We start from the raw sequence: 26,055 nt of genomic DNA, 5'->3' as shown, positions 1-26,055 counted from the left end.
CTCCCGCGCCCCCCAGACCGGCCCTTGGTGAACCCCGCTTAACTGCCCGCAGCAACCGACAATTACAGAAGCACTAAAGAATTACGCTTCCGAGGCTCCTATATTTAAAAAGCGGCGATCGAGGGGACTGTGTCAGAACGARGCTCTCGTTGCAGGCGGCTGCTGCGTAAGCACAGAGTTCCTCATCAGCCGCTTTTCGTGTCCACGACACGGGAGCCCGGGCGGCCCCACTCCCTGGGGATCCCTCGCCCTGCAAGGCTCGGAGCCTCTGGAACTGGAGGAATGCCCAGCTCGGGCCATTAAGGGCCATTTTTACACCACAAGMAAGTTTTGCTTCTGTAATATTTAAAAAGGTGAGGAAAGAATGTGATCCGCCAGGGGAAGGACACAAYAGATGTGTATAAATACACAGTCCCCCTGCTCTCTCACTGCAGAAGCAGCTCCAATTGCAGSAGAGGGGGTACTTCATTGAAATATGCACCTCAACGAAACAGAAGAGCCAAAAATACCAACCTGTGCTGGACTTGCACGGGATGCCTGTTTAATACAGGAGCCAGAACTGGGTTCAAGATATCCCGGATCATTGGACCCAAAACGGAGCCCAGAACCAAGCCAACACACCAGCTACAAGGGTCCATAACCCGTGGACTGGTTGCTTGTTTTGGTGTGGCCTGAAAAGCTGATGAAGCACTCGGGGCACGAACCTACCCTGAGCAAAATAACCCCGAGTGCTTGCGGGAATTCGGCGTAGGGAAGCGTTCACTGCAGGTACTTACCTCCCACAGAAGCATCGATCACACACACCAAGGAACAGGAAAACAAAATAAAAACGCAAAAGAGAAATACGCAGAAGTAAAATAAGCAATAGGAACAGAAATAACAGGTAAATAATACATAAATATATAGTAAGACAGGTAAGTAAGATTCATATTGATTGGAGAAAATGCACTAAACTGTATGATGATAAAATGCATAAGTGATGATGATGATGATAAAATGATAAAAGTGCTGGTTGTAATGAGTAAAACTGGATGCCCAACGAGCCCTCTACAAAGCAAGGCTGCTGCAAGGTGAGCATGCGACTGCAGCTCAAAACAAAATTCTGAAATGGCCTGCACAGCTCTAAAATATAACAGAGGGCTGTGTGAAGGAAGGGTTGACTTTCACGTATAAGCAAACCAGTGCAACAGTCTTGTGAGGAAAAAAGGACAACAGCTACTGATCACGTGAATAACCGAGCAAAAGGAAACACAACAYGACACTTTCACTACAAGAACTTAAAAAACCTTTATCTGAAAAGCAAGGCTAACATCACCTTTTGGTTAAGATATCAAATATTGAAATATGGAAAACTGACAGCGTCCTGGATGCATCTCAAGAGATCCATCAACAAATCACCTGTCCCAGCATTTCAGGTAGTTAAAACCAAGTGCTTCCCTTTTAAATCTAAAAAGGAAAATTTATCAGAACATCAATAACTTTTTATATATAAGGGATTCTTCGGGGGAGCTGAAGACTGCAGTAACTTTCCTTACCAATGGATTAACTTTGTGCAGTGACTTTCTTTACACACTGCCATACTAACACAGGCGGCCTGCGCTGTTACACRTGAAATTAAGAAAAATGGGAACATGGCAAAACAAGTTAGAAATACAATTATTTGTAAATAATACGGAAAATAGCTGGGTTTTAGACTCCTGGAGCCGCGTTTGTTGCCATTAAAACMAAGGCAGGTAGATAAGCTAGCATCACCTCCTAGCAGCCTTCTATGCAGTGCATCAAAAGATTAATTCTACGGCTATTTCTACAGGAAGCCCCAAATTTAAAAATGTAAGTTGTTTCCTGACGGACAGTTTTCCTATCTGACAGTTTCCTTGCTTCAAAATACTAGAGCCTGGGAACACTTCTTGGCCCCTAGGGCAGAAAGGGACAGCCCAGCCTGGAATGTGTTGAGGGTCCAAACCTTCAGAAACGYAGAAACCCTCGTCCAATCTGCTGGGAAAATAGATGCCTCTTGCAAAAGCTTGTGTGGGCCTAAAATAGTTSCCAAAATCCATTTTCTTTCCTCAGTGCTAGGTAGGTCAACACGCAGGGTTTTTTCCACATGGAAGCAAGGCAGCAGCTTCAGCAGTCCCAGCGCTGGCACAAACAACAGCACAGACTTCAGGCAGGAAAGGAAGCCGGCAGGGAAAGGAGGCAGCAGCGCGTGCGTTTGCACAGCCGCTGCACTGAGCGTGGGGCTCGGCTTTGGAAAGCCCCCGTTTATCTCAACACAGGCCCACATCGGGTTCTGGTGTTTCACTGCCAAGGGTGTTTCAGCACCGAGGGACAGAAAAGGGGCTCTAAATCCCACCGAGGTTGTCGCGGGCCGAGCCAGAGCTCTTGGGCAGGGCAGCAGTTGTAGAGCAGAGTGGAAGAGCTGCCTGAACTCTCTGCCTGAGCATTTCTGCAGGTCAACACTGCCAGCAGAAACACAGGAGCGTGGACCCAGAGTCCTGGGAATGCCCAGCACCAACCCACAGCTCCAGCCCCCCGAGGTCAGGCGAATTTTCAAACTCCAGCCCGTGCAAGGTGTTTGGGGCCTATCGAACACTTCTGCCAGTCTGAAAGCATCACAGAACTTCACAAATCAACCAAACACAGGTGAATATCTCAAGAGAGAGTACAGACACTCCACAGAGACACTCAGTTATACCTCTGTTATCCTATAGACCGGCCAATGCCTCGGACACCCCCWATTTTTGCAGCTGCTCCCCCAGAGAGACAACAGCACCCGGCTCCTTGTCCTCCTGAAAGAAGTGTGGCAGAAAAGCCAGGTTTGGAAGGGAGGAGCGAGCAAGGCCCTCAAGAGACTTTTTAAAACAGCTCAGACTTACTGTTTTTGGATGCCTTGGGGTATTAGGGAAGTAGAGTAATAAGAAGGCACAAGGAAAATCATGGAATGTTTCTACAATTTGCTAAACTTGGAATTCACAACTGTTAGGGCACAAGTACCTAGTTCCACTGCTGAAAATGGTCCAGCATCTAAATTTCAAAATAAATATACTGGTATTTTACTTTACCCCCAAGATTAAAAGTAAAAAAGTGAGCTGGAAATACAACATTTGCACTATTTTTTAGTCAACTAGAAGTCCGTTTTTAGTTAAATTGAGAGTTCGCAGAAACCAAGTAAAACAAAAAAATTACTTTGTAAGTTCTCTGGGAACCAGTACACGTGCATTAAGAAAAAAGCAGCTAAGCTGTTGTCTATCAAAAGAAAAAAAAGTATAAAATGTGTTCATTTGCACGATAAACATATTTGTTATTGTATTTCCTGCACCATTATGTGAATATTTTAAGCCCTATGGAACGACAGATCACTGAAGCAACAGAAATCGTGCAGTGAGAACAAGTGCAGGACAAGCAAAGTTACAAAAATTAACTGATACAGCTCTAGGAGAATTTTATTGCTGCTGGATAGTGCACATTAATAAAAAGACTACTAGACAGCATTACAATAAGTACTTTTCATTTAGATTAATTTTGACTAATACACAATATATTATAATGTAACAGTAGGGGTTATATTTTAAAATTGCTTGGTCATTTTTGCTATTTGTACAACCTCATATTTCAAGGAATGCAAGTTATTTTCATGAGGCAGCCAGCTGCAATGGCAAGTATGCTCAGCTCCAGAGAAACCAGCATATTCCCTGCTCTGTACAGGCCTTCAAACTTCCCCAAACCTGCGAATGGAATCTGTGGTCGAGTGGCAAACAACAACAACAACAAAAAAAATGGAACTGGATTAAGGGAAATAACTGGTGATTTTTTTTTTTTTGCAAGACATCTTTATTCCATGTAAAACCCACTAGTGTTTAGTAACCAAGATTTGGCCCACAGTTATGAGAGGGTACTACCAAAATGAGATATTAGAACTCGTATTTTTTAAAAATAGCACCTTTAGAAGAGCTACTTTTGTGCAGGCAGCAAGAGAGAAGGCAACGATGACCAATAGGGAAGGCAGCGTGTGGCCAGCGCGGGAGGCACCGCAAATGCCAATAAAGGCTCGTGGGGCAGGTGAGGATGCCCCAGGAGGAGGCGAGGAAGCCCACAGAGAAACCCTACACAGTTTTCTACAGGTGCAAATGCTGACCTGTTCATTAGTACAAGCTGATAAGAAGTCTGTGCAACTCCATGAAAATTCCCCTTGCTTTAAAGCACATAYTGGATGGCTAACTTGCATACAGATGTCTACAGCTCCAGGCTCCAGCTGACTCTTAGGATTTTACAAAGACAGAACAGGAATAAAAAGAAGTATTTTAATTTGCAGCACAGCTCCAAATACACTACTATAAGTAGCTTCTATTCTACAAAATTAAACAAGTTACTAATTATTACAAGTTCACCCAGCAACACCTCTAGGTTAACAGAGCTAATTAAGCATCATGTTCTCAAGGAAAAAAAGCAGACTGGTTTTTGTAAATATGTGTGTATAAATATATATATTTAAAACAACAACAAAAAATATATCATCTCGGGCACTCGGGCAGCTCATGTACAATGCAAACACCTGATGGGAAATGCAGTAAGAAGGAGAGTCGCAGGTGAAAGAAGAGGGGAAAGAGAAGAAGAAGGAGTCAGAGAGCAGGAGGAAACAGTGCTTTCAAACCCCATCCGAGTTTGCAGGGCTCACTCGGAGCCACCCGGAGCCTCCTTTGGCAGTTGAGCAAGGCCTGAACCTCTTCCTGTTGCGCTGCCCCATGTTACCTCATCCAGTTTCTCCTGCCATAGAACAACCATCAACTCTATCAGTTTCACTAACATTAGGTATTTAAGCAGCTACATGTTGGGTTTGCAGCCACTTTTAGAGTAGCCACATTGTGGACGGTACCTTCAGGTCTATCCTGTCTGCCCTGCAGAATCACCTGTGATGAAATATGGCTTATCCCTTATAAAAYACTAGCATTAAGGGAAGGAATTTTTCTTAGGCAGATGCTGTACTGCCTCCTAAGAACGCAAAGTTTCTAAAAGCTCACAGTAAGAAAATTTAAAGAAAATCCTGTCTTTATACCTCACCAAACTCCAAAAGATCACTTCACAAACTCAGATAAACTTTACTTAATAATTTCCCTCTATTTATTTATTAATATCATACACAAGTAGACCTGCATCATCAAGCTGCAGGATTCGTTGAAAAAGMCTTTCTCAAAGAGAGGTTTCTAGAGCAGAATGACAGAAGGGGGTGTGATTGGAGGGATTTTTTTTAATGACTTTTCTTCCCCACAGACACTGCTCTCCAGAAAGCACCGCCCTGCTCGAATGAAGGAGTCAAGTGGGCAGTTCTTCCAAAGCCAGAGACTTGGGAGCATCTGAGCAGTGGGATGACCCAGGCAAGGGGTGAGCCCTTGGAAACAGAAGTGAACAAGTGAAAAGCGAGACCGAAATTCAAATGTGAGAGGCAGCCCAAGAGAGATGCACTGTAAATACAGCTGGCCAAGAAGCTCATCCCTCCAAAGCCAGCCTGGCCAGGGCTAAAGGAGGAGAGGCTGCAAAGTGAAGGTGAGAAGGAGGAAGCAGTGGCCATGATATTTTTATTTTTCCTGTCATCCAACAAAACTGCCACCTGCTTTGCCTGCTTCTCGGTTAGCTTTAATTGAGACTTTCCAATAGATGCATTAACCTGCATGAAGCACTAAAGCAAAATAATTACATTGTGCTCTTTCTCTTCTCTTTTGCATGCCTTGAAGCATCATTCCAATCTTAACGTGCCGCATTAGATGCCATACTTCAAAAAACACAGGGACAGAAGTCACAAGGCAACTCCACGAAAATGACACTAAGATTCAGCTTAAAAACCAAAAACCTTGTTCTGTTTTTTATAAAACAGATCCATGGAGCAAAAACCGAGTGACTGGGCTGAAGTGAAAATAAAGGCATATATTACTCCATGAATAATTAATGGTTAATGCAAAGTGTTGTATTAAGCAAATGGAAAAGCATTTAATGGAACATATTTGTCTCTATATTTCTCTTCTGCGACCATGACATGTTAAGTTCCAAGTACTGTTTAATTTAGTTACGTCCGAGTGATACCATGCAGCTAAAATTGTCATGGCTCTTTTTGTGAGCAAGAAAAAACTGTTTAGAAACTGCTCTTGCTGCTAACGCTGACACCAACTTTGTGATCTCTCCTGATCAGCAGCTGGAAATGAAACCACCCCAGGCCAGGGACTCCGGAGCAGCCGCCGCTGAGAGCAAAGTAGGAGCGACCTAAGGCCACTTGGCCAATCTCTACCAGCTGGGAAATGCAAGGGAAGAAGTGCCCTGCACTTCCCAAATCCGCCTTTACCTTTGATTTTTAGCTGTATGATGATGGGAGGATCCATCAGACATCCTCTGCTCAGAGGACCAAGACGACCGGGCACCCTCACATGAGGGCAGAGCAGCAGCTCAACTCTGCTCCCTCGTCCATACCAGTCTACTGAGCGCCGAGCCAAACCACATTGGGAAGACAGCAAAGCACGTAGATAAAACAAGGTGGGAAGGAGGATGAACTTGGCTGGCTCAGAGGCAGCATCTGCACTTGACACGTGTTGAGTGTAAAATAGAAACTTTTCAGAGTTTTGTCTCCAAGAACTCAAAAACAAAGGATTCATTCCTAAATATTGCAGCAATCATGAAAAGACTAATGCCCATAAGACACAGCAGTCTATTATTTATGGATTTGTTTCCCTAGTTTATAAAAATAATGTTGCATATAAGCAAATCCGTGAACACAAGATGGACTGGATACACATACACAKGCCAGCTTGGTGCCCTTTCTCTGCTCTGGGGACAAGTCACGAAGTTCTTCTTCCTCCCTTTCACCTTTTGGCAAGAGAAGAACCTGACCTTGGCAGGGCAACGAGAGGATCATCATGGCACCCGCTGGAGAGCACTCAGCCCCGGGCACGTCCGGCCCATGGATCCTGGTCCCGGATGGAGCCACTGGATCGAGGCGGGTATGAGGAGGCACCAGCCACTGCAATCCACTGTCAGAGCACCTGCAATGCCTTCACATTTACAGGGTCAGCATAGGTCAGATCATCACTGATCAACATAGAAATTGATCACACAGTTAATATATATTTTTTTTAATTTATTATTTCCTGACTCTACCTGGCTTTACATTTCTTGTAAAACCACCTGTTTTGGCCTGCTTCAGGGAGCGTTTGTTTCCAAAATCCTCTCTGATCAAAAAGCCAAGTATTTTTCTAAGTATGTTTGTACTGAGAAGCCATTCAAATGCCCCTGGGTAGGTGACTGCTTGCCCCATTACTGTGGTCTCCTTCCTGCCACAGGTCCTCTGAACCAGGGGTCTGTATTAGGGCCTGAAATCTTCAGCCTATATAGAAATGATCCAAGGAATCAGGTGCCTAGTAAGAGACTTTCAGTAATCAGAGAAGCAAAGAGGAGTATCTGGCTGCAGTACAGAATAGCATAATAAAATAGCAAATGAAATTCGGTGTAAAGAAATGCAAAGTAACAGATGTGGAAGAGAAAAACAGGAAAAAACACCCCACACAGTCATACTGTACACAAAATTATGGTCTCCAAACTATTATTATGCAGTAATGAGGTATGGGAACTGCAGAGAGCAAGTCTAAAAGTTCTGAGGGTTAGGGAAGGAATATTTTACTTCTGGTTTCCTCTCTTCAGAACAAATCAGAAGGGGGTGAGACACAAACACACGTGACGAGACGCAAAGAGTTTCCGTGCGAGTGACCGCTGAGGACTGGGCAGCCTGGAGGGGTGATAACAGCACATTATGGATAATGATGCCCGTTTCTCATGGAAGTGCATAGGGAGGGATTATTTGCCGGTGGGTGCCAGCTTCAAAAACAACCACACATGAAAGGTGCTATTTCTTAACACAGTATATGATTAAGTTTTGAAAATCCTTCCTACAGGACGCTAGCTGCTAAAATTTTGCATTAAGTTCACAAGCAACGTATCAATAAAACTGCTCAGCTGCAGAATGACCCAAGAAGCCTTTTACTTACAGGGCTGAGACTTCTGCTGCAGTTCCTATATTCATCTCATGGAAAAGAAGCTTTATTTTAGGCAAGTGAAAGAAAGGTTGGCCTGTTATGGGGTGACTTAGAACCAAGCTATGCCCACTGATATAGATTTGAACTTCCGCAAAATTATTTTTGAGAACATCCTCTTTTGTTTTATTGCAGATAGTTTCTGCACCGAGGCTGTAATACTTCACAGAGGCTTTTAGCTAATGTGCAGCAACRACAACAAAAACCCCAGCTACTCAAAATGCACCGTGTGGTTCTCTACAGCTTTAAGTGAGGGGTTCTGCCTCCTGCATGTGCCCTTCTTGCCTGTGCAAACAGGCTGAGAAGCTTTGCTCCTTCTTGCAGCCTTCCCACTAGTGCAGCCGGCTTCAGGCAGTCACAGAAAGATTAAACAGCAACAAAAAAGTGCCCTGATATCCTTACCAAAATAAAGAAAAAAAAAGTTCTTGCCCATTTCTTATAGTTTTCATGCCATTGAACAAGAAACACCTCTTCAGGCTTACTTGGACACTTGAAGAACTACTCAAAGTTTGACAGACCTTAAAATAAGTGCAAGCCTGTGCTGGATAATGTTCATGCTATGCAACCAAAATCAAACACAAACCAAATCAAACTGAAAATATGTATAATCAAGAGAAACCTTTCACTGCTCCTCAAGAACTGCTTCGTGTTTTAGCCTTTTTCACAGAGGGGTTCCTTATTCAGGATTTTAACGTAAATGCTGCATCAAAACCGGGACTCCTCCCTGCAAACATTCTCCTCACAAACATGGGAAGACTTTTTCAGTCAGCAAAACCTTAAAACTCTATCGCTTAACCAAAAGCAAACAGAAAAAAAACCACCCAGCAATGAGATATTAGTAAAGCACAACATGCAAGATACACTCAACAGGAGATGACCCTATAGAACATGATCTATTCAGAGAGTAGAAAACTAAAGCAATTGTATAAAACAACAATATTGCTATTTTATACAAGGAAGGTACCGGGTATATTCTCTAGATGTAGAGCAGATGCTAGGCATGCTGAAAGGTTACTTCTCAGAAACAAGAAGTGTATCCAAAAAAAGAGGGAAAAAATCTGTTATTTCTGAGAACATTAATTAAGGAGAATGTTCCTGGTTAACAGCATCATTAGTTTCACAAACACAAATAGCTAGCAAGGCAGATTTCAGCTGGGCATCTTTACAGCGGGTAGGTTTTGGTGTGGGAAGCTGAATCAAATATTTGAAAYTGAAGCAACAAGAGCAAAATAGATACCTCAGGAGGTGAATTAGTTGCCCATTAGCTTTTGCCTAACATGTTTTAAACAGTTCTTCCATTAATGTCTCCTAGAACATAATTCATTACCTAGATCAATGCAGCAATTTTAAAGAAGCAGAAGCCTACAGTGCTTCTCACATACCTGCAATGATCAAATATATTTTGGAACAAGAGCTAATTCAATATTTTGGATTATATTATGACAATTATTACTTTAATATTACTAGTTGAACAGAATAGCATTAAGCTATTAGCATAATTATATGAAACGCTACAGGATTGTGAAATGGGCAACACACAGAGGAGCTTCAGCTATGTTTGCAACGATGAGAATTTTAAGTACAGTATTTTATGCATGCAAATAAGATGTTTTGAATCTATTTGGCACTATTCAAGCACCAAAAGGTTGTAYGCTACCATTACAATGAAACAAACACAACTCGCTGGATTTAAACATGAAATTGTGACACACACGCTTGCATATCTGAGGATAAAAATCCTACCAAAATAAACAAGAAGAAATATTTCAAAATCAAGGAGGCACACAAAAATCTGGAATAAATATTATTAGATACACGTTTTGCAGTGTTCAGAGTAGATTTGCCAGCTTGGTGCTAACCAGCTTATCAGAGTTGCATTTCCCTCTGTTAACAAAAAAAAAAAATATATATATATATAAAAATATATATGTTTTAAGCAGCAAATCATAAAAATAATGTATTCTACATAAAAGGCATTCACCTAACTGCTTCTGATGCTGACACATGCAGCGCTCACACCGGAGCTCCGTGTTTGTTCTCACCGGCTGCGAYGGTCGGTTCGCACCCGTCATCGCCCCCGTGCACGGGAGAGGCTGCTGTCTCCTGCACGGCACCCTATGGAGGCCATAGGTGCTAGGAGCAGCRGCAGGAAGCAGCATTTGGGGCATGAGAAGAGCCTGTGCGAAGCAGCAGGCTGCGCCAATGCTCTCCTTGCCTCTCCCCACTGCCCACACCAAGGCACTGGCAGCCGGGAGGACCAACCCGGYCCTGTTTCCCGCTCTGTCCCGTTGAACGGGTCCAGATGGGAAGTGCTGGGCAGCTTCCCAGCTGCGAGGTGTCCTGCAGGTCCCCACTGTCCCCTTCTGCCACCCGCGCCGTCCCCGCGGCAGCGACGCACCCAGCTCAGCCCTGTACATGACGGCACACAGGAGATTAAACTTAAGCCTAATGCTACACTCAACCTCCAACAGCTGAGCTCTATAAACAGATACTCCTCAAGAGAAATCCCCACTGGTTACTATTTAAAACCCCATCTCTGAAAATCTTGCCTGAAATGAATTACCAGTGATCCCCGTCTCCCATCAGTGTCGTGACAACACCCAGCAGCTCAAGCAGGAGCTCTGCCATTTAACACAAACTCTATATAAGAGATATATACCCTATACAAAAGAGATAATGCATATTATAAACTAGTGTATCCCTAAGCAAGACCAACACACTCGCAGTACTCAGTAATGACTCCCAGTGTTGTAACTGCTCTTCAAGCTCACTTCCTATGCAGAATTATTTAAGATCAGGACTAGAAAATTGCAGCACTGGAATTAAGGAACAGTTTAAGAGGCAAAATTTACTTGAGGAGATTAGGGAAAGGACAATTAATCATTATTTTATTTCCACATTTTTCAATTTAGCTTGAACCCTAAATAGAAAAGAGGGAAAAAAGGCTCCATGGCTGTTGAATATTCCCCGTTCCCTGATGCACAAGCCTCTGAGAGCAAAACAGTCCCAAAACGTTCGAGCCTTCGCATTCAACGAATATTCTGAATGAAAAAAATAGGAATTACTGAAACTATTTCATCCATTTATGAAGAAAGAAAACCTTGCTAAGTTCTAAAATACCTAAGTTGCAAACGGGAAGCTCACAAAGCCCAAAGATGCTTCTCGCTGGTACCAGGCATCTATTCTCTGTCCAGAATTCTCTGCTTTAAGCTCTCTCCCTGATGATGAATTAACAACAAACAAGTCAGCAGCAGAGGGATGACAGCAGGAAAAAATAAAAGTATATATGCACACACACACACTATATATACACATATACTTTATATACATATATACATATGTAAACATAAATTTACATAATATATATAYATGTCCCATATGCAGCTGGGAAGGATTTCTGCTTATTGCTCAACTGGAAGCAAGTACTAAAAATTCACCTGATTATCTTTGAGGCCGCTAAGCACTTTTTCTGGATCTGGCCAAAGTCTACTAGCAGTGAAGGTCTAGAGCTGCTCTTCCAAAGGGTTAAACTGAGGATGGAGTTTGCATTTCTAGACCTATTCAGGGGTCCCAGAATTGCTCTGACAGTCTAAAAATGCATCATTCCAACCGGGTCCACAGGGAAAGGGACAATTAATTCAAAAGCTGTGCTGTTTKAGGTTGGTCTCTGCAAGGGTGACATTCACTCCACCTGGACTCTCCATGCAGGGCTTGACTATTTAATTCTGTGACTATTTAATTTCCACAGGGGTGATGCAGCRGCCTCCGTTTCATGCAGTTTAAAGTGAGTGAAGTGAGAATATAGGCAAAAATCAGCRTATTGATACAACTGCACAGAGCTAAAACGAGTAAGCAAAATACTCATAATAAACTCAAAATAAAGTCCTTCCCCCTCCCAAAGAAAAAGCAAACTGGGGTTCCTGTCAGACCGACCGCTAACACTGAACAACTGCTGCCATATTTGCCACAAGGCAGTAATTTTCATTACTTTAATTCTCTTACGCATGCAACCTAACCATGTAACTGACATCCAAAGAATTAAGTGATGAATAACTGTTCCCTATCACAGGTTTTGACAAGGCTGTGAGAAATGACAGCAGCAGAAGGGAGAAGCACTCAAAACGCCGCTGTCCCCGAAGGGCACAGAGCGCTCGTGCTGCGAAAAGGGCAAATGCAGCCGATAAAACAGTGACAAACGCCCAAATATCTGTATTTAATAAAAACACGGCATTGAATAATTGGATATACTAGCAAAACTGAGACGAATCCGTCAAATGTGACAGTGAGAGCAATGCCAAAATGCTCGTGCCAAGTGAGATGCTGCTGTGCCCCAGCTCTTGTCGAGCAGATCACCCCTGTGCAGACCATAGGTGTAACCTTCTTTCGTGACATCGTGGGTCTTTAGCTTGTAACACGCAGCTATCCCAGAGCAAAGTACCCAGCCTGACGGCAAAGTACCCAGCCTGACGGCCTAATTCAGAAACATAAAACCCAAAAATAAAAATAATTACGATCTGAAAGGGAAAATAATTGATTTATATTGTTTGGTGCTCCATGAGGATTTTCTCTCCATTTTTTTTTTAAATGATGCTTATACAGCCAAAAAAAAGGGAATAAGAAGGAAATATCCTTCTCCATCCTCCACGAGGACCCCAGTATGTCATCAYGGGAACATACATAACTCAAAAGTAATGAAAACCAAAGAATGGCATTTTTTGCAATAAGACTGTCTACCTCTTAATTAGAATCCTATGTTGGAATAACCTGAGAGACGGGACGGGCAGATAGCAGTGAACATGCAATAAAACCAAAAATTATAAAGCGACTGATCTTCACAGTTGTTTTTCCTCAGCCRAGCAGGACTGTTCTCTTCTATGCATCAAACGGAGCTCTGAACTACTCACCCCACGTCCACAGTTTTGGAAACTGTTTCAGAGGATGTTTTGAAACTTTCTCTGATGGTTCTACTACAGTCATTGTTTAGCCAAGCTACCTTATTTAAAATAATTTAAAAATTATTAACATTTTAATTAAAATTGAATCCCCTCCAACTTCACCTTCTTATGTTTTCTCCTCCTTGATTCATTTCCTCATACTAAAAGTAAAATTAATTTGACAAGCTCTCCATATTTACAGTACTTGTCCTTCACTATTTCAGAACTACGTTTTTATATGAGATTTAATAGGAGAAGGCCAAAGTTAGCAAGTCTATTAGTGTAAGGAATATTTTTGAAAAATAATGAAAAATGGTTTTGACACTCTTCAGTCTAGTGAAAGACAACATAATATAAAATGTGAAGCTTTATTCTCTCTAGGGCAAAGGAACATAGAATCATCTCCTGGGAAATGATATAGGTCCCATTTTAACAAATAACAGACAGACTGTGAAAGAATTTGAGTTAAAAAAAAAAAAAGAGAGAATATGGCCAAACTGCTCTGCATGGATTGTTATCCTGAAAAAAAAAAAGGATAGAACACACATATATTAGAGAAAAAAAATAATACAAGAAAAGCGAGACCAATGCTGCGCTTCAGAGATGCTCCGTTGCCCCACAAATTGCTCTACTCTAAATTAAACTAAAATACCCCACATGACAAGTGCAGCAAGTTTCCTACACACCATCCAGCCAGGCTGACGTCTCATTTCCAATTGTCTTATGGAGAAATAAATACAGTTTTATGTTCCTCTTGTTTTTTAAAAAAATCTAAGTTTTACCACTGCAACAAGTTAGTTGAAGGTGCTACTCTATGCACAAGCAGGTTCAGAAGGAAGCAACATTATTTTAATCCCCTTTTTTAATTCTCTGATACATCGTATCAAATTGTAAAGCAACACTGAATGACCTCAAGAAATCATTTGATTCTTTAATAGCTTTTCTCAGCAGTCTTTATAATAAAGCCAACCCTCTCTTGCAGGTGGCCCTATGCCACATGTATGTGAATGGCTTAATCCTTTAATGGATGTAAATCTTGATCCCAGAGATACAGAAACTGCTCTTAAAAAATACTTCCGTTTTGGTCGACCTAGAGCCTAGGGCTTTGCAAAGCCCACTGTTAAGCTGTGTTTATTCAAAGGCTCTCAAATCTACCAAGCCAGATCCCCAAGCAGCCAGGCCTGCTTATTTTACCTTGCTGGTTACTGCTGGTCTAGGGTTATAAGATGCATTACTTTCCATCCGGAAAGCCTGAAGCACTAACAGGTTCTTCTCTTTTCTGATCGATACTGCAGGAATCCAGCCCTTAAAAGTTAAACAACATCTGCCTCTACCACCTTCACAACTCCCCTGTGCCATCAAGGGCAGCTGCCACATCTAGAAACTGCAGATGAACGAAATACTGGGTCTTCTGAAGCTCCAGAGAGGTGAAAGCCAACAAGAGAAGTGCTACAAGGCACAAGAGTTCCTTCAACTAAGCACCCCAGAGCTGCCCCAAAGCCAAGACCTGCAGGTTACACTAGAAAGAAGCAAGAGACACGAAGGGCCTGTGTGGCATGGGCCTGAATCCCCACTGAGAGGGGAGGCACCGGATCTTGCTGGGGATACTGGCAGGAATCCACACGTGGGACATGTGGGATGGATCCCTACAGTCGCAATGATGGAGCTTTCAGGAGCTAGAAAACAGTGGTGGCTTCTCACGCCTTCTCTCCTCGTCTCCTTCGCAGCTACGGAGCTGTAGGCCAAGACACATAAAATCATACATTTTACAGTAAATAGGACTGTTTAAACTACCTCAAAGTCCACTGAGTGCCAGCCATTAGAGGCACATTCCTGCACGACCTACTTAAACAAAACCTCATCCATCGAACGGATTCCCATGCTCCGCAGGTGATGAAGCTCTCAATAAAAGGGGAAGACAAATATTCCTGCGCTGAAGGGATTTGTTGACTTCAGCCTCCTGACTGCAGCAGAGCCAGTGTCTCACAGAAAGCTTCCCCTTCCCTTTCTCARTGATATCATATATCACAACATATATAATACATATGTAGCACACAACACAACGAGAGATTATCCCAGCCCCAGGCAGCTTGCAGTTCATCTGTTTTCTAATGCAAGTTTTTTTTAAATCATTTTCTTCGCAGATAATACAAATACAGATCTAATTACTAAGGTAGGATGYCCAGTCCTTCTTTAGATCCTACTACTCAGTTCTTATTGAGATGAGTGGATGTGTGTCAGCTACACAACGCACAGGACTTCAAACAGTTTCATCATTTTAAAGAAGAATTGTTTTAAAATAATCACCAAGGCCTCCAACAACCCTTCTGTCTTCTGAATTTTTATACACTTCTCTGCACATGACTTTTCTGTTGCTTCTTTTAAGGAAAATATTCCATCCGTATCTTTAAACTCTTCTACAGGCCTCTCAGCCACATCCCAGGGTACCTTTCTTGGAACAAGGCTGATCAGATTAAACACAGTCTTCAAGGGGATAACACCCTCTATCAATTATTTTCACTGCTTCCCAGTTCTTTTAATGCAGGCTGCCTTGTTTGCTTTTCAGGTCCTTACCGAGCTTAGCTTTTTAAAGCAAGCAATTCAGCCCTTAACTCTCAGCTGTCCAGCCTAACCCAGGACTGTGACAACAAGGATGAAGCAAAAGAAACTGCACAATGAAATACTGGGGAGCGAAGGCAGCCAAGGGATTCAGGGATCTTTGCAGCCACAGACCAGCACTGGTGTTCACTGGTGACTTCCAAGGAGCTCGAGAGGAGTCTCGCAGCTCTCCCCTCTGCAGCACACCCCCTGCTCTATCACAGCATGGTCGGGGCTGGAATGGACCTCTAGAGATCATCTAGTCCAACGCCCTGCTGCATCGTGGACACCCAGAGCACGGGGTATTGCTCTGCTTGCCTTCACCTTTAGYCTGCTGTGCCTCATTGCCCTCTAAGTTACTATTATGTCACCATCAGCTAAGTTACTATTACCTTAACCATAATATTTTTAAAGTGAAGCAACTATCTGCAGTGATATGTAGGTATCCTATATCCTACCTTGATACCCTATATGAAGGGGATGCTGCATCTAGCACTGTGTCACCCCAGCTGCTCTCCATCCTCCATCCTTCTCAGCAGCACTAAATCTCAGCGAGTCTCACTCAAAGCTTCTGCGTGATAACAGCAAATGCAAAAGCTCTCTGCAAAGTTTCAAGCTCCTTTCAGTTGCTCCTAATAAACAAAAATCTTGTGACCTTTCTTCAGACTGCCTGTTTGTAGGTACTTAAGACTACTGTACAGACTTAAGAATCTTTTGCTATCCAGTTGGTGCTGGATAATTTCAATTCCTTTGGCCTTCTTAATTCCTGCCTGACACTCAGCTGTCATTTAGACCCTTATTACTTCCTTCCTATCCTGTATTCATACTTTACAGATAAACTTGTAGGCCCAAACTCTTACGTTGCTTACCTTTCAGTGACACTTTTTTTTTACCTTTTCGATTGCACTTATTTTGTAACCTAACATTTTTCAAGACAGCAAGCTACATCTCAAGAACTGTACAGGTGTCAGAGTTGCCAGGTGTGCTGGGGCATCATGGCTGCTCAGCCCGTATGAGGAACTTGACTCCCAGGACAGAAAGTGGGGAGAAAACCTCTGTATTCTGTGTAAACCTTGGCTTAATAGGGACGTTTATTACCATTCTGGCTGACACACAGCCTTGTGAGCATGGGATGTGTCACCCATGCTCAACACGGGGATCAACATATCCAAAGCTACAACTCACTCACCAAAACTAAACCCACAGCTTTAGGTTCATCTGCTAAAAAGCAAGTCAATAAAGACACCAAAACACCGAGCTAGCATTTCAATCTTCTAGTYGTTCTCTCGGCCTGCTGCATGAAAACAGGCCCAACTTTCAGACTACTTCCCAAACCAACATGCAATGGCCACAGAAAGCATCACCTGCAAGGCTACAGCAAGTCGTTTTTCAGCGGTCATTAGTCAGGAATTCAGCATCATTCCTGTTAGGGAGAYTTTTCCCTAGCACATCTTTTATTAATGCATCAATTCAGGGCCTGGTACCCACTGTACTTATGGCCATATGCCGTAAAGTATCTCTGTCACTGAGAGAACTGTAAAATACCTGAATCTAAGCAGGAGGAATCCACATATGTAACTATGTGTGAAAAATAAATATTTAAGAGAAATGACTCATTAAAATCCTGGATTCTCTTCCTGCCAAGTAATTAAATTAATATTCCATTCTCCCAGCATACTGATGCTTTCAGATCTTTTCTTATTCACTGAATACTAAATGTAATTTGCCTTTTCACAAGCATTTAAATCCAGGCCAAAGGTACTGCTGAGTAGCATAACTGCCTTTCTACATGAYTGCAATTGCTTCTGGTTGGGTATTAGCGCCCATCCATACAAAACCACAGTAATATTTTGGTAATCTCTTCCCCAAAGCAAACAAACTTCCACATTTTCTGTTCATTCCACTTATGTTTTCACTTACTGAGTTGCTTTGTTACCAAGAGGAGTGAAAGAGACACAGGATTTGTGAAGTCTATTTGTGGTGTTCAAGCAAGTAAAGACACAAATCTTTCAGGGTGATTCTTTTTTTGACCTTCTTAACGTAATTCATCGATCCCGTCATCGGGACTAGCTACCATGCAGTATTATGCAATCGCCTACAAGCTAACATAATTGAACTGAATTTCTAAGAAGAAGAATCAAAAATCCATACCAAGTTAGCCATTTCAGTCATGTTGTGCAATCCTTTAAAAAGACAGAAATCAACTTCTGGACAAATARTAAATAAAGCAGATCTCGGGATTATGTTTTTCAGGGTATATTACAAACAGTTTGTTAAACAATGAAGAAAATCCCTTTTCTAACTAAATCAGCTTTACTTACAAAAAAATCTAAAAATTGTAATCTTGCTGTTGTCATTCTAAGAAATACGTATCTGCAGCTTCTCAAATTAGCATTTTCAAGAGAAAGTTAATGACTGTGACTTACTATATCATTCATTAAAAAGATTAAACCCTACGAGAAACACAAGAATAAATTCTATAAACCCCTATCTGTAAATTCCATCTTAAAATCACCCATCATTACATCCAAGTTCTAGTTAACACAGATCTGTATCACAGATCTCATTGTACAGCTTTGATAAAAAGACAATCCAATCTTATGCCATAACAGTTTTAACCTAGCTAGTATCTAACTAACAGGATTTCTTAGTTGTAATAGGTTAATTTACTATAATTTGTTCGATTTGAAAAGTCCGACTTCTGTAACTACTCTTTTATTTTCCTTCACAGGAAACATGCCTATTTGAAGGCATTCCTGATGTYTTCTGTGGAAAGAACCCCAGATAAGCACAAAAGTTTATGTGAATTGCCTCTATCATGATCATATGCAATGATTCTTGAGAATCAGACGCTGCTTTGGCACTGTAATTCAGGAAAGAAAACATTCACTTACCGCAGTGCGACTGGAAAACCTGTGGCTTGACTACCTGATTGCAGATATTGCACACTACAAGATAGAAATCATCATGAGCTGGATAATGGCCAAATAAGTGCATATCTGTGGGAAAGTTAAAAATATATACAAGAATTAGAAATTTTGCTTTAAAGAATATATTAAGAAAGAAAAAAATGAAAACACGGTAGGGCCACTATTACTATATTAATTAATATAAGGCAAATTTATACATGGCTCCATAAGAGCTTCTTATTGGGTTAAGAAATTATTTCCTCTTCTGGGTGCCAAAGTCTCCTRCACTTCAGATGCAATCACATCACCTCATTCCGAGCCAGAATACAGGCTGGAACATCTTTGTCTTAACACTGACTGCAAAGGAGGAGACTAAACAGTTCTACGCTGTAGAAACAGTAAAATAATGTGTCATTTAACATCTCTGCTAAAGGTCATTTTGGAGAACATGGTGCAGGAGTTACACACATTAAAATATTCCAAGCTTGACTATATATTGTCAGAGAAAGATTCATGCTTAAAAGCTAGTTCTTTGACCRAGGTCAAAGATACTACAGCTTAAATACAGTCAGCAAGAGCACCCCAGATTTGACGCAGACGTCGTGGCTCTGGGAGTAACAAAGATGCTGAATGAGGTATTTCTCAGTGAAGGCATGAGGAATTTCATGAAAATCTATCAACGGGGACAAGCAAATGATTAGAGATATTAATACTTGCAGTTGAGATACAATAATGCAACACATGCAATCTTAATCCATTACAAACATGGAATAAAGGGGGTTGCTTTAATTACACCAAAGGCTTAAAAGCTCTAGCATTACAAGGGAGTTAACTTGTGTTACTCTGCATTGCAACGACGTAAGGACAAGCTGACACGCTGCTCAGGCACCACGTGGCTCTTGCTTCATGTCGCTCTTGCTTCTGTCCTACTCGTYTGAATCCTCGTTACCGCACCCAGAGTTGCTAACCGCAGCCCAGCAGCCAGGGCTGCTACACCCCTCAGTGATTAAGCATCGCTTCTGCAGTAAGCTCTGGGCATCAATCATTTTTTCTTTAAAAATAGGCATTGCTTTCAAGAGACAACTTAAATTGGTCATTCATTTCATTAGATATTACTGAGAACAAACACTCTGAATTATATTGTCCTATATTCACACAGACAGAATCCAACAGAATCCACCCCAACRGAAGGGTTGAGGCTGGAAGGGACCCCTAGAGATCACCTAGTGCAGCCCCCTGCTCCAGCAGGGACACCCAGAGCACGGGGCACAGGGCRGCATCCAGGCGCCTTTGGAAGATCTCCAGAGAAGGAGACTCCACAGCCTCCCTGGGCAGCCTGGGCCAGGGCTCKGGCACCCTCACACCAAACAAGTTCTTCCTCACATGCACATGGAGCTGCCTGGGTTTCARCTTGSACCCATTGCCCCTTGTCCTGTCACTGGCCACCACTGARAAGAGYTTGGCCCCTTCCTCCCTACATTTTCCCTTCAGGTGTTTATACATATTGGTCAGATCCCCTCTCAACCTTCTCTTCTCCAGGCTAAACAGGCCCAGCTCACTTGGTATTTCCTCATACAATAGACGCTCCAGTCCCTTAATCATTTTGCCCTATTTATTATCTCTGCCCTGACCGGTACCCACAAAGGAAACCCAAAACCATTCCTCAGCTCTTGGAAGGAGAAGGCAACAAGTGTCCTCAGTCAATGAGACACCAGCACAGGGATGGGGCAACCTCTCCAGTCAGATCCAAAAACATCTCATTCCAGTATCCTTGGGCAGAATCAGCAGTGCTGACCCTAAAGTAAGTTATAGTGTGATCAGATGTGAACATTTTCTGTATCCCTAGAGAAGCAGAAGTCTCCTCTGGARCTGCTCCAGACCTCAACCAGGTTGAGATCCAGTAGAAACATTAACTAATTGTCACCTCTTACCAGTGTTAGTCCTTGGGCTAACCAAGTCCTCAAATGCATTACTAACACATGAGCGTATCAACAAATTCAATGTAAGCTTCAAGTATTTCATTAATGAAATAATTAGTGAATAAATTAATGAAACTTTTGCTTGTTAGTGCTGCTGAAGCCCAAACCACACGCTTCAACGAAATCCTCTTCACAAGGATCAGTAAAACAAGCAAAAACCTCAACAGACACTAGACGCAGGCAGGCCAGGCCTGCTTTTTTCCTCTTGCTTTTAATATGGTAATTTTAAAATTCTGGAACCAGTTTATTCTACCTTAGCCTCTGGATTAAGTGAGTGGTCTTAAAAATCATTTTACCCTGGCAATTTGTAGCCAAGGATCTGGTTCCAATTGGGAACACACAGATTCTCACTGACTGCCTTGCAAGCTACACAAAAAAAGCTATTCCTCCAAGACATAATTTGACACAAACTCTCAGCTCAAGAACATGTATTTAATTATATCTACAAAATATTTCAAAAACACCTAAATCATCTCAAAAACTTAAAATATTTTCACTATTGTTTGAATAGCCAAAAATATTTTGCTATGAAAACATTCAGACTTTGCCCTCTGCAAACACGAAAGATATTTAAAGTTGCATCTTTCTGTTTAAGCTCTTCAAATTCATTAACCCTTGCAGCTCTTTACTGGAGTTCAAAGGTGCCTAGGCCTGGGGTATATGAAGTTGGGCTGGTGAGAGTTCTGAGTGTTAGCAGTAATTTATAAAAACATGCAAGGTATTAATACAGCAGCATTCCATGCAAGGACACAGGCAGAATGAGGAATCCGGCCAGTCTGCAGGATCACAGTATCACCTGTAATTCCACCAGACGCTACAGAGAACAGYGGCAAAGGGCCCAGCATTCAGAAATACCGGATGCTTTATTTTCGTTTTTTATCCTCTTTTTTTTTTAAATGATTTTGAGGGGGCAAAAGTTGAGGTAGCAAGAAACCAAGATTTGTAGGAGAAGGCAGCCAGGCAGCACTGTGATAAACACGAGCCCAGATGAGGTGCAGCACGAGGCTCTATGAAAGGCAGTGCTGGGAAGTTTGCTTCAGTTTGAGGCTTAGAAATAATCCCGTGGAGGGGCAGATCTCTGTGGCAAACACCAAACTCCTGGCATTAAGTCAAGGTTATTAGTCACCTGTCACAGACCTACTTAAAATAATCCAGAAACCCCAAGAGCTGATGATCACAGTCTGGAAATGAGAAATATAAAACAGGTACCGTAACAAGTTATTGTGGTTATTTAATCACAGGGGTATAAAACTAACTAATCGCTATTTTTCAGATTCCTGAAGAGCTTGCTATGGAGGAACTTGTAAAAGGGAAAATTTGTCAAATCTGGCAAAAGCTCCACCAGGTTCAACTCACCTCAGCAGTTCCACTGATGTTAGCAGGGTTGGAATAAATCACTTTGCAAGACCAAACTCACAATTTATGACCACCTATACCTTACATTTCTTTTTCTTTTTTTTTTTTTTTTTTAATGAAAAATGATACCAAGTGCTAATATTATCTGCCCCGAAGTTCTACTCTGGGACTCGCTTTACTGGGCACGATGATCCTGCAAACGCAGCCCATATCACGGAGAATTTACAGCGATGCAAACAAGGAAGGTATGAAATGAAAAAGGAGATGGGAGACGTAAGAAATGAGAAAGGAGGCAGAAGACACRAATAAGCATGTGCGTTTTTAGCCACACATTTGGATTTTTGTAAGAACAGTTTATGCTACCATKTGCCACAGGCAAAAACTGCCTCCTTAAGGGAATTTCGCTTAATTTGTTACTAATTAACAAACTTTGAATTACCCTTTTGGGTACTGCAAAGCAAAGACACAGGCAACTAAGGGAAGGTTTGCGGAGCCTCCTCTCCCTCTCCCCTTGCTCAGCTTTGGTCACAGGTGCCTCGAGGGCAGTCCCAGCCCCTCGGTTTCACCTCAGGACTCGCTCGGGGCCCTCACCCTTGTGGGCCACGAGGCGGGATCGGTGCCYGGGGGTTTCTTGCTGCCCTTCCTTGTTCCCTACTCTTCTCCCGGCGCCACCACCTGCCTCCCGGGCYGTTTCTCCAGACGGATGTTCGTGTTTCTCCTCACACGTCCCCTGCTGAGGCCGCTGTCCCCAGCGGCTGCCACACACAGGGCCCTTCTGGGGCACCACGGGCTGTTTCCATCCTTGTCAGCACTGGTAGGGTTGGCAGGGGCAGTTCACGGTCACCTTCCACAGAGACCCCCTGCAACCAAATCCCTGCCATTTGGGGCCAATATTCCATGTCCCCCTCCAAGGCACCAGGGCTGAGCAGGGTTTTGGACATGGGCCCAAGGGCCTAAAGGAGACTGAAGAGCAAGCCAGACCTTGAACGTCCACCAAGGTGAGCGCTGTCCCTGGGCAAACTGTTATCATCTAAAGGGAGCAACCAACCTCACCACCTGCTCTTTGGAAAACAGGGATTATCTGTTCAGAAAAGGTTAATTTGGGAGAAGAAAATAGCTCCTAACAAGGTAATTCAGGAAAGACTTTGGTGTAGGATAAAGAGGACAGAAGATGAGAGCAGATATCTTGGAATAAGGTGAGCAACCATTGAGCAGTACTGAAATCACTGTCCAAGCACAGCACGACCAAGGAGGGACAGAAGCGGGAGAGGGAYTGGGAGGCCTATTGGGGTCCCAGCAACACTGGGATCTCCATAAATGAGAAACAAAGCGACCAAAGTCTGCGCTTCCCATCGCACATGGGCAGAACAACCTCTGCCAGAAGCTCTGCACGTTTCTCACTGCAAATATGGGCAGCTGCAAACCCAAGACTGGAAAGAGCTGCCAATCCTTTCTGAACAGGAAAAGCAGCCTGTGGCCCCACCACAGGTACCTTCTTTTCCTAAGAGATGCTTTCCAAAGATTTGGAATAGATCGGAAGGAAGWGCAGGGAACTAATACTCCAACCACGGACTTAGTGGAAGCGCTGTCTACACGTCCTCCAYTCCTCACCCTCCGTAATCCCCATCCTCCAAAAGGAAACCTTTGGCCACTCGTTCCTGTTGACGGTGGCGCCAGCAAAATCCCTGCCTTGCAAATTAACTACCTGATTAACGGGATGTGCTAGAGCCCTGTGTCACAAGAAGAACATCCAAGGTAGGAAACCAGACGCAGCGAGTGCCGCCTGCCTGTAGGAATCCTGACTTGCCTGGGTTGAAAGCAGAAAGGGGGTATTACTCTGTGCATACTTTACCACGGTGCTCTGAAATGCAACGTCTGCTTATAGCTTTTATATTACTAACACGTGCAAGCCGAGAGGCAGCTGTTGCCATATGACACAATTTTGAAAGACTTCAGCTTGGGAAAACATGCATTAAAAACACAGGTATCGGAGAAACAAAGAAATGCTGCTTCTGCAAACGATGGCACAAGCGCAGAAATGCAGGTGTCAGATACGACATTTCATCTTCTACAATAACACACACAAAGGAATTATTTTAGTAACACTCAAACCTGATTACTTTTATGCAATCCCTTTCCTGTTTAATATAATTATCATTCACACCCAACTACACATTACAACACAGGCCAGAAATACCCAGAACCTTCCTCCACTAAAGCACTTTGACTGTTGAACATTAAGACCTAACAATACTGCACAGGAAATTTTATTTTTAATGATGGTATTTTGCTTTAAGCCATACACACTTTAAACATTCTGTTATGTATCAACTGCTTCATTGCATATATATATATATATATATATATAGTCTGTTCACACACACATATAAAATATTCAAGTCGCACCTATTTAAGGCTAAAAGAAAAGCTAAGAAGAATGTAGCAGTAATAGAACAGGAAACAAATTCATGTGGATGTTCAGTTCTTGAAGATACAGATTTTTTAAAATTTCTAATCAAAAATGTGCCGAGGATTCTCCTCCTGAAGCAGAGGAATCGCCCATCTCTGCATCCCTGAGAAATGCAGAAAATTTTTCTGTGCATTAGAGTGATTTTACATTTCAAAGAAAAAAAAAACCCAAAACTAAGGTATTTGAATGGTGAACTGAAACTTAAAACTGCAGCAATAACAGAGATGTTTTCAGAGCATTAAGAGAGCAGTCAAACACACACAGACGGGATAGTGTTATCTTAGAAATAAACGTAACGCTCATTTAACAACTATTCTCTAAGCATGTTTTTCCTGTGGGTTTCCTTTTTAACTGAAACCAGGCAAGTTGCTTTAGTGGTTAGTTATCCAGTATCCCTTGCATTTATTCCTGAAATACCTGAGTCACAGTAGTAAATAATCACAGAATTATTTAGGCTTTAAGAGCTGAATGTCATTTATTCCAAGCCCCTTCCCAATTCAGAGCTAACTTCACTCAGAACCACAGAACAGTGCTCAAGCTGGTTTATTTTCTGATGAAATAAAAGGCAGACCATAGCTGGAGTAACCATAAAATTCGAGCAAAACCCCAAATTCAATATTTAGGACAGATATTACACAGTGACAAACGCAACAGTTTAAGTCCTGACTAACATCTTCTGGGTATTAATTTAAGAAAGGGAAGACTCTGCATGCTAAAACCACAAGTGATTAATAAGAAAACATAAATATTGGACTTTTCTACAATGGCAGTGACAAATGAGAGTGATTATGATAAAAACAAAGCCAACCAAACAAAACACACAGAGGGGGAAAAGCAGCAGCAAACTTGAGCCGGGCCAGTGAAGYGAGGTCCAGGTGGTGCCACCTTTAACCAAGGCCAACGACTGTGACTGGTTCTGCTGCCTCCCAGGTTGGGGCAATCACGACGATGCTGCCAATCCTAAGGAACGTCAGGAATTCTCCATTAATTACAGCTTATGCAGGAAATACCACCCCCATTGACTCAAGATTTGACACTGCGCTGCTGAGTTATCAAGTGACTTCACACTGAAACTGTGGGGAAGATGGGAGCGGTGCCTTCCGTTTGCAGACACCCAAACCGAAGGAAAAATGCTGATAATGGCTCGTTAATATTGCAGATTAGTATCTGCTACCTCTTGGAATAATAAACTGTTTGGGAGAGATTACAAAGCAAGCTACATCAGGATTTTGCAGGAGGCATTACACCACAAAGAAAAGGCAAACATGGAAAAATATATTTAAAAAAAAATGTTCTTGCAGAATTCTGAAGATTTTGTGAATTTTACACAGGCTATTTGCAATCCTAGACGAAACCAGTTTGGGAGACAGAATCAGAATTGCCCGTGCCACTCAGACTAATGAATACTGGAAGAGAAATTCCAAATCTCACCTCTCTATTCATACCTTGAAATCTCTTTTTTTCATATCTTAAAATACCTAGGGGATAACTGAGAGTGAATGCAGGTTTTTCCCTCCCTAAAAATGCTATTTCCTACAGCATTTTCATGTGGGCACCTACCCCATGCCTCATGGATTTGGTAGAGGAGAGGGGGTCATTACTTCACTCTCTGTATGCAACTCTGATACAAAGTGCACCCTCCAACACACAATAAACTGATCAAGTGCTCAGCAACGCCTGCTGTGTTTGCAAAGACATTTAATACCTTCTGTATTCGCTTCTGCGTAACACCATACTTCR

The 26,055-nt window shown here is 42.4% G+C and overlaps 1 protein-coding gene across 1 annotated transcript in view; it reads right to left on the bottom strand.

Annotated features, from left to right (window-relative positions):
* ATXN7L1 (ataxin 7 like 1) overlaps positions 1–26,055 on the bottom strand; it is a 97,536-nt gene that overhangs the window by 41,386 nt on the left and 30,095 nt on the right. The window contains exon 3 of the mRNA XM_026046403.1: positions 18,496–18,600. Within this exon, the coding sequence (XP_025902188.1) occupies positions 18,496–18,600 (105 nt within the window). The remainder of the gene's footprint in view (positions 1–18,495; positions 18,601–26,055) is intronic.

The sequence above is a fragment of the Nothoprocta perdicaria genome, unplaced genomic scaffold, assembly GCF_003342845.1.
Source record: "Nothoprocta perdicaria isolate Ctin4 unplaced genomic scaffold, notPer1 scaffold_44, whole genome shotgun sequence".
NCBI lineage: Eukaryota > Metazoa > Chordata > Aves > Tinamiformes > Tinamidae > Nothoprocta > Nothoprocta perdicaria.
This window is presented reverse-complemented; position numbering and strand designations above follow the sequence as displayed.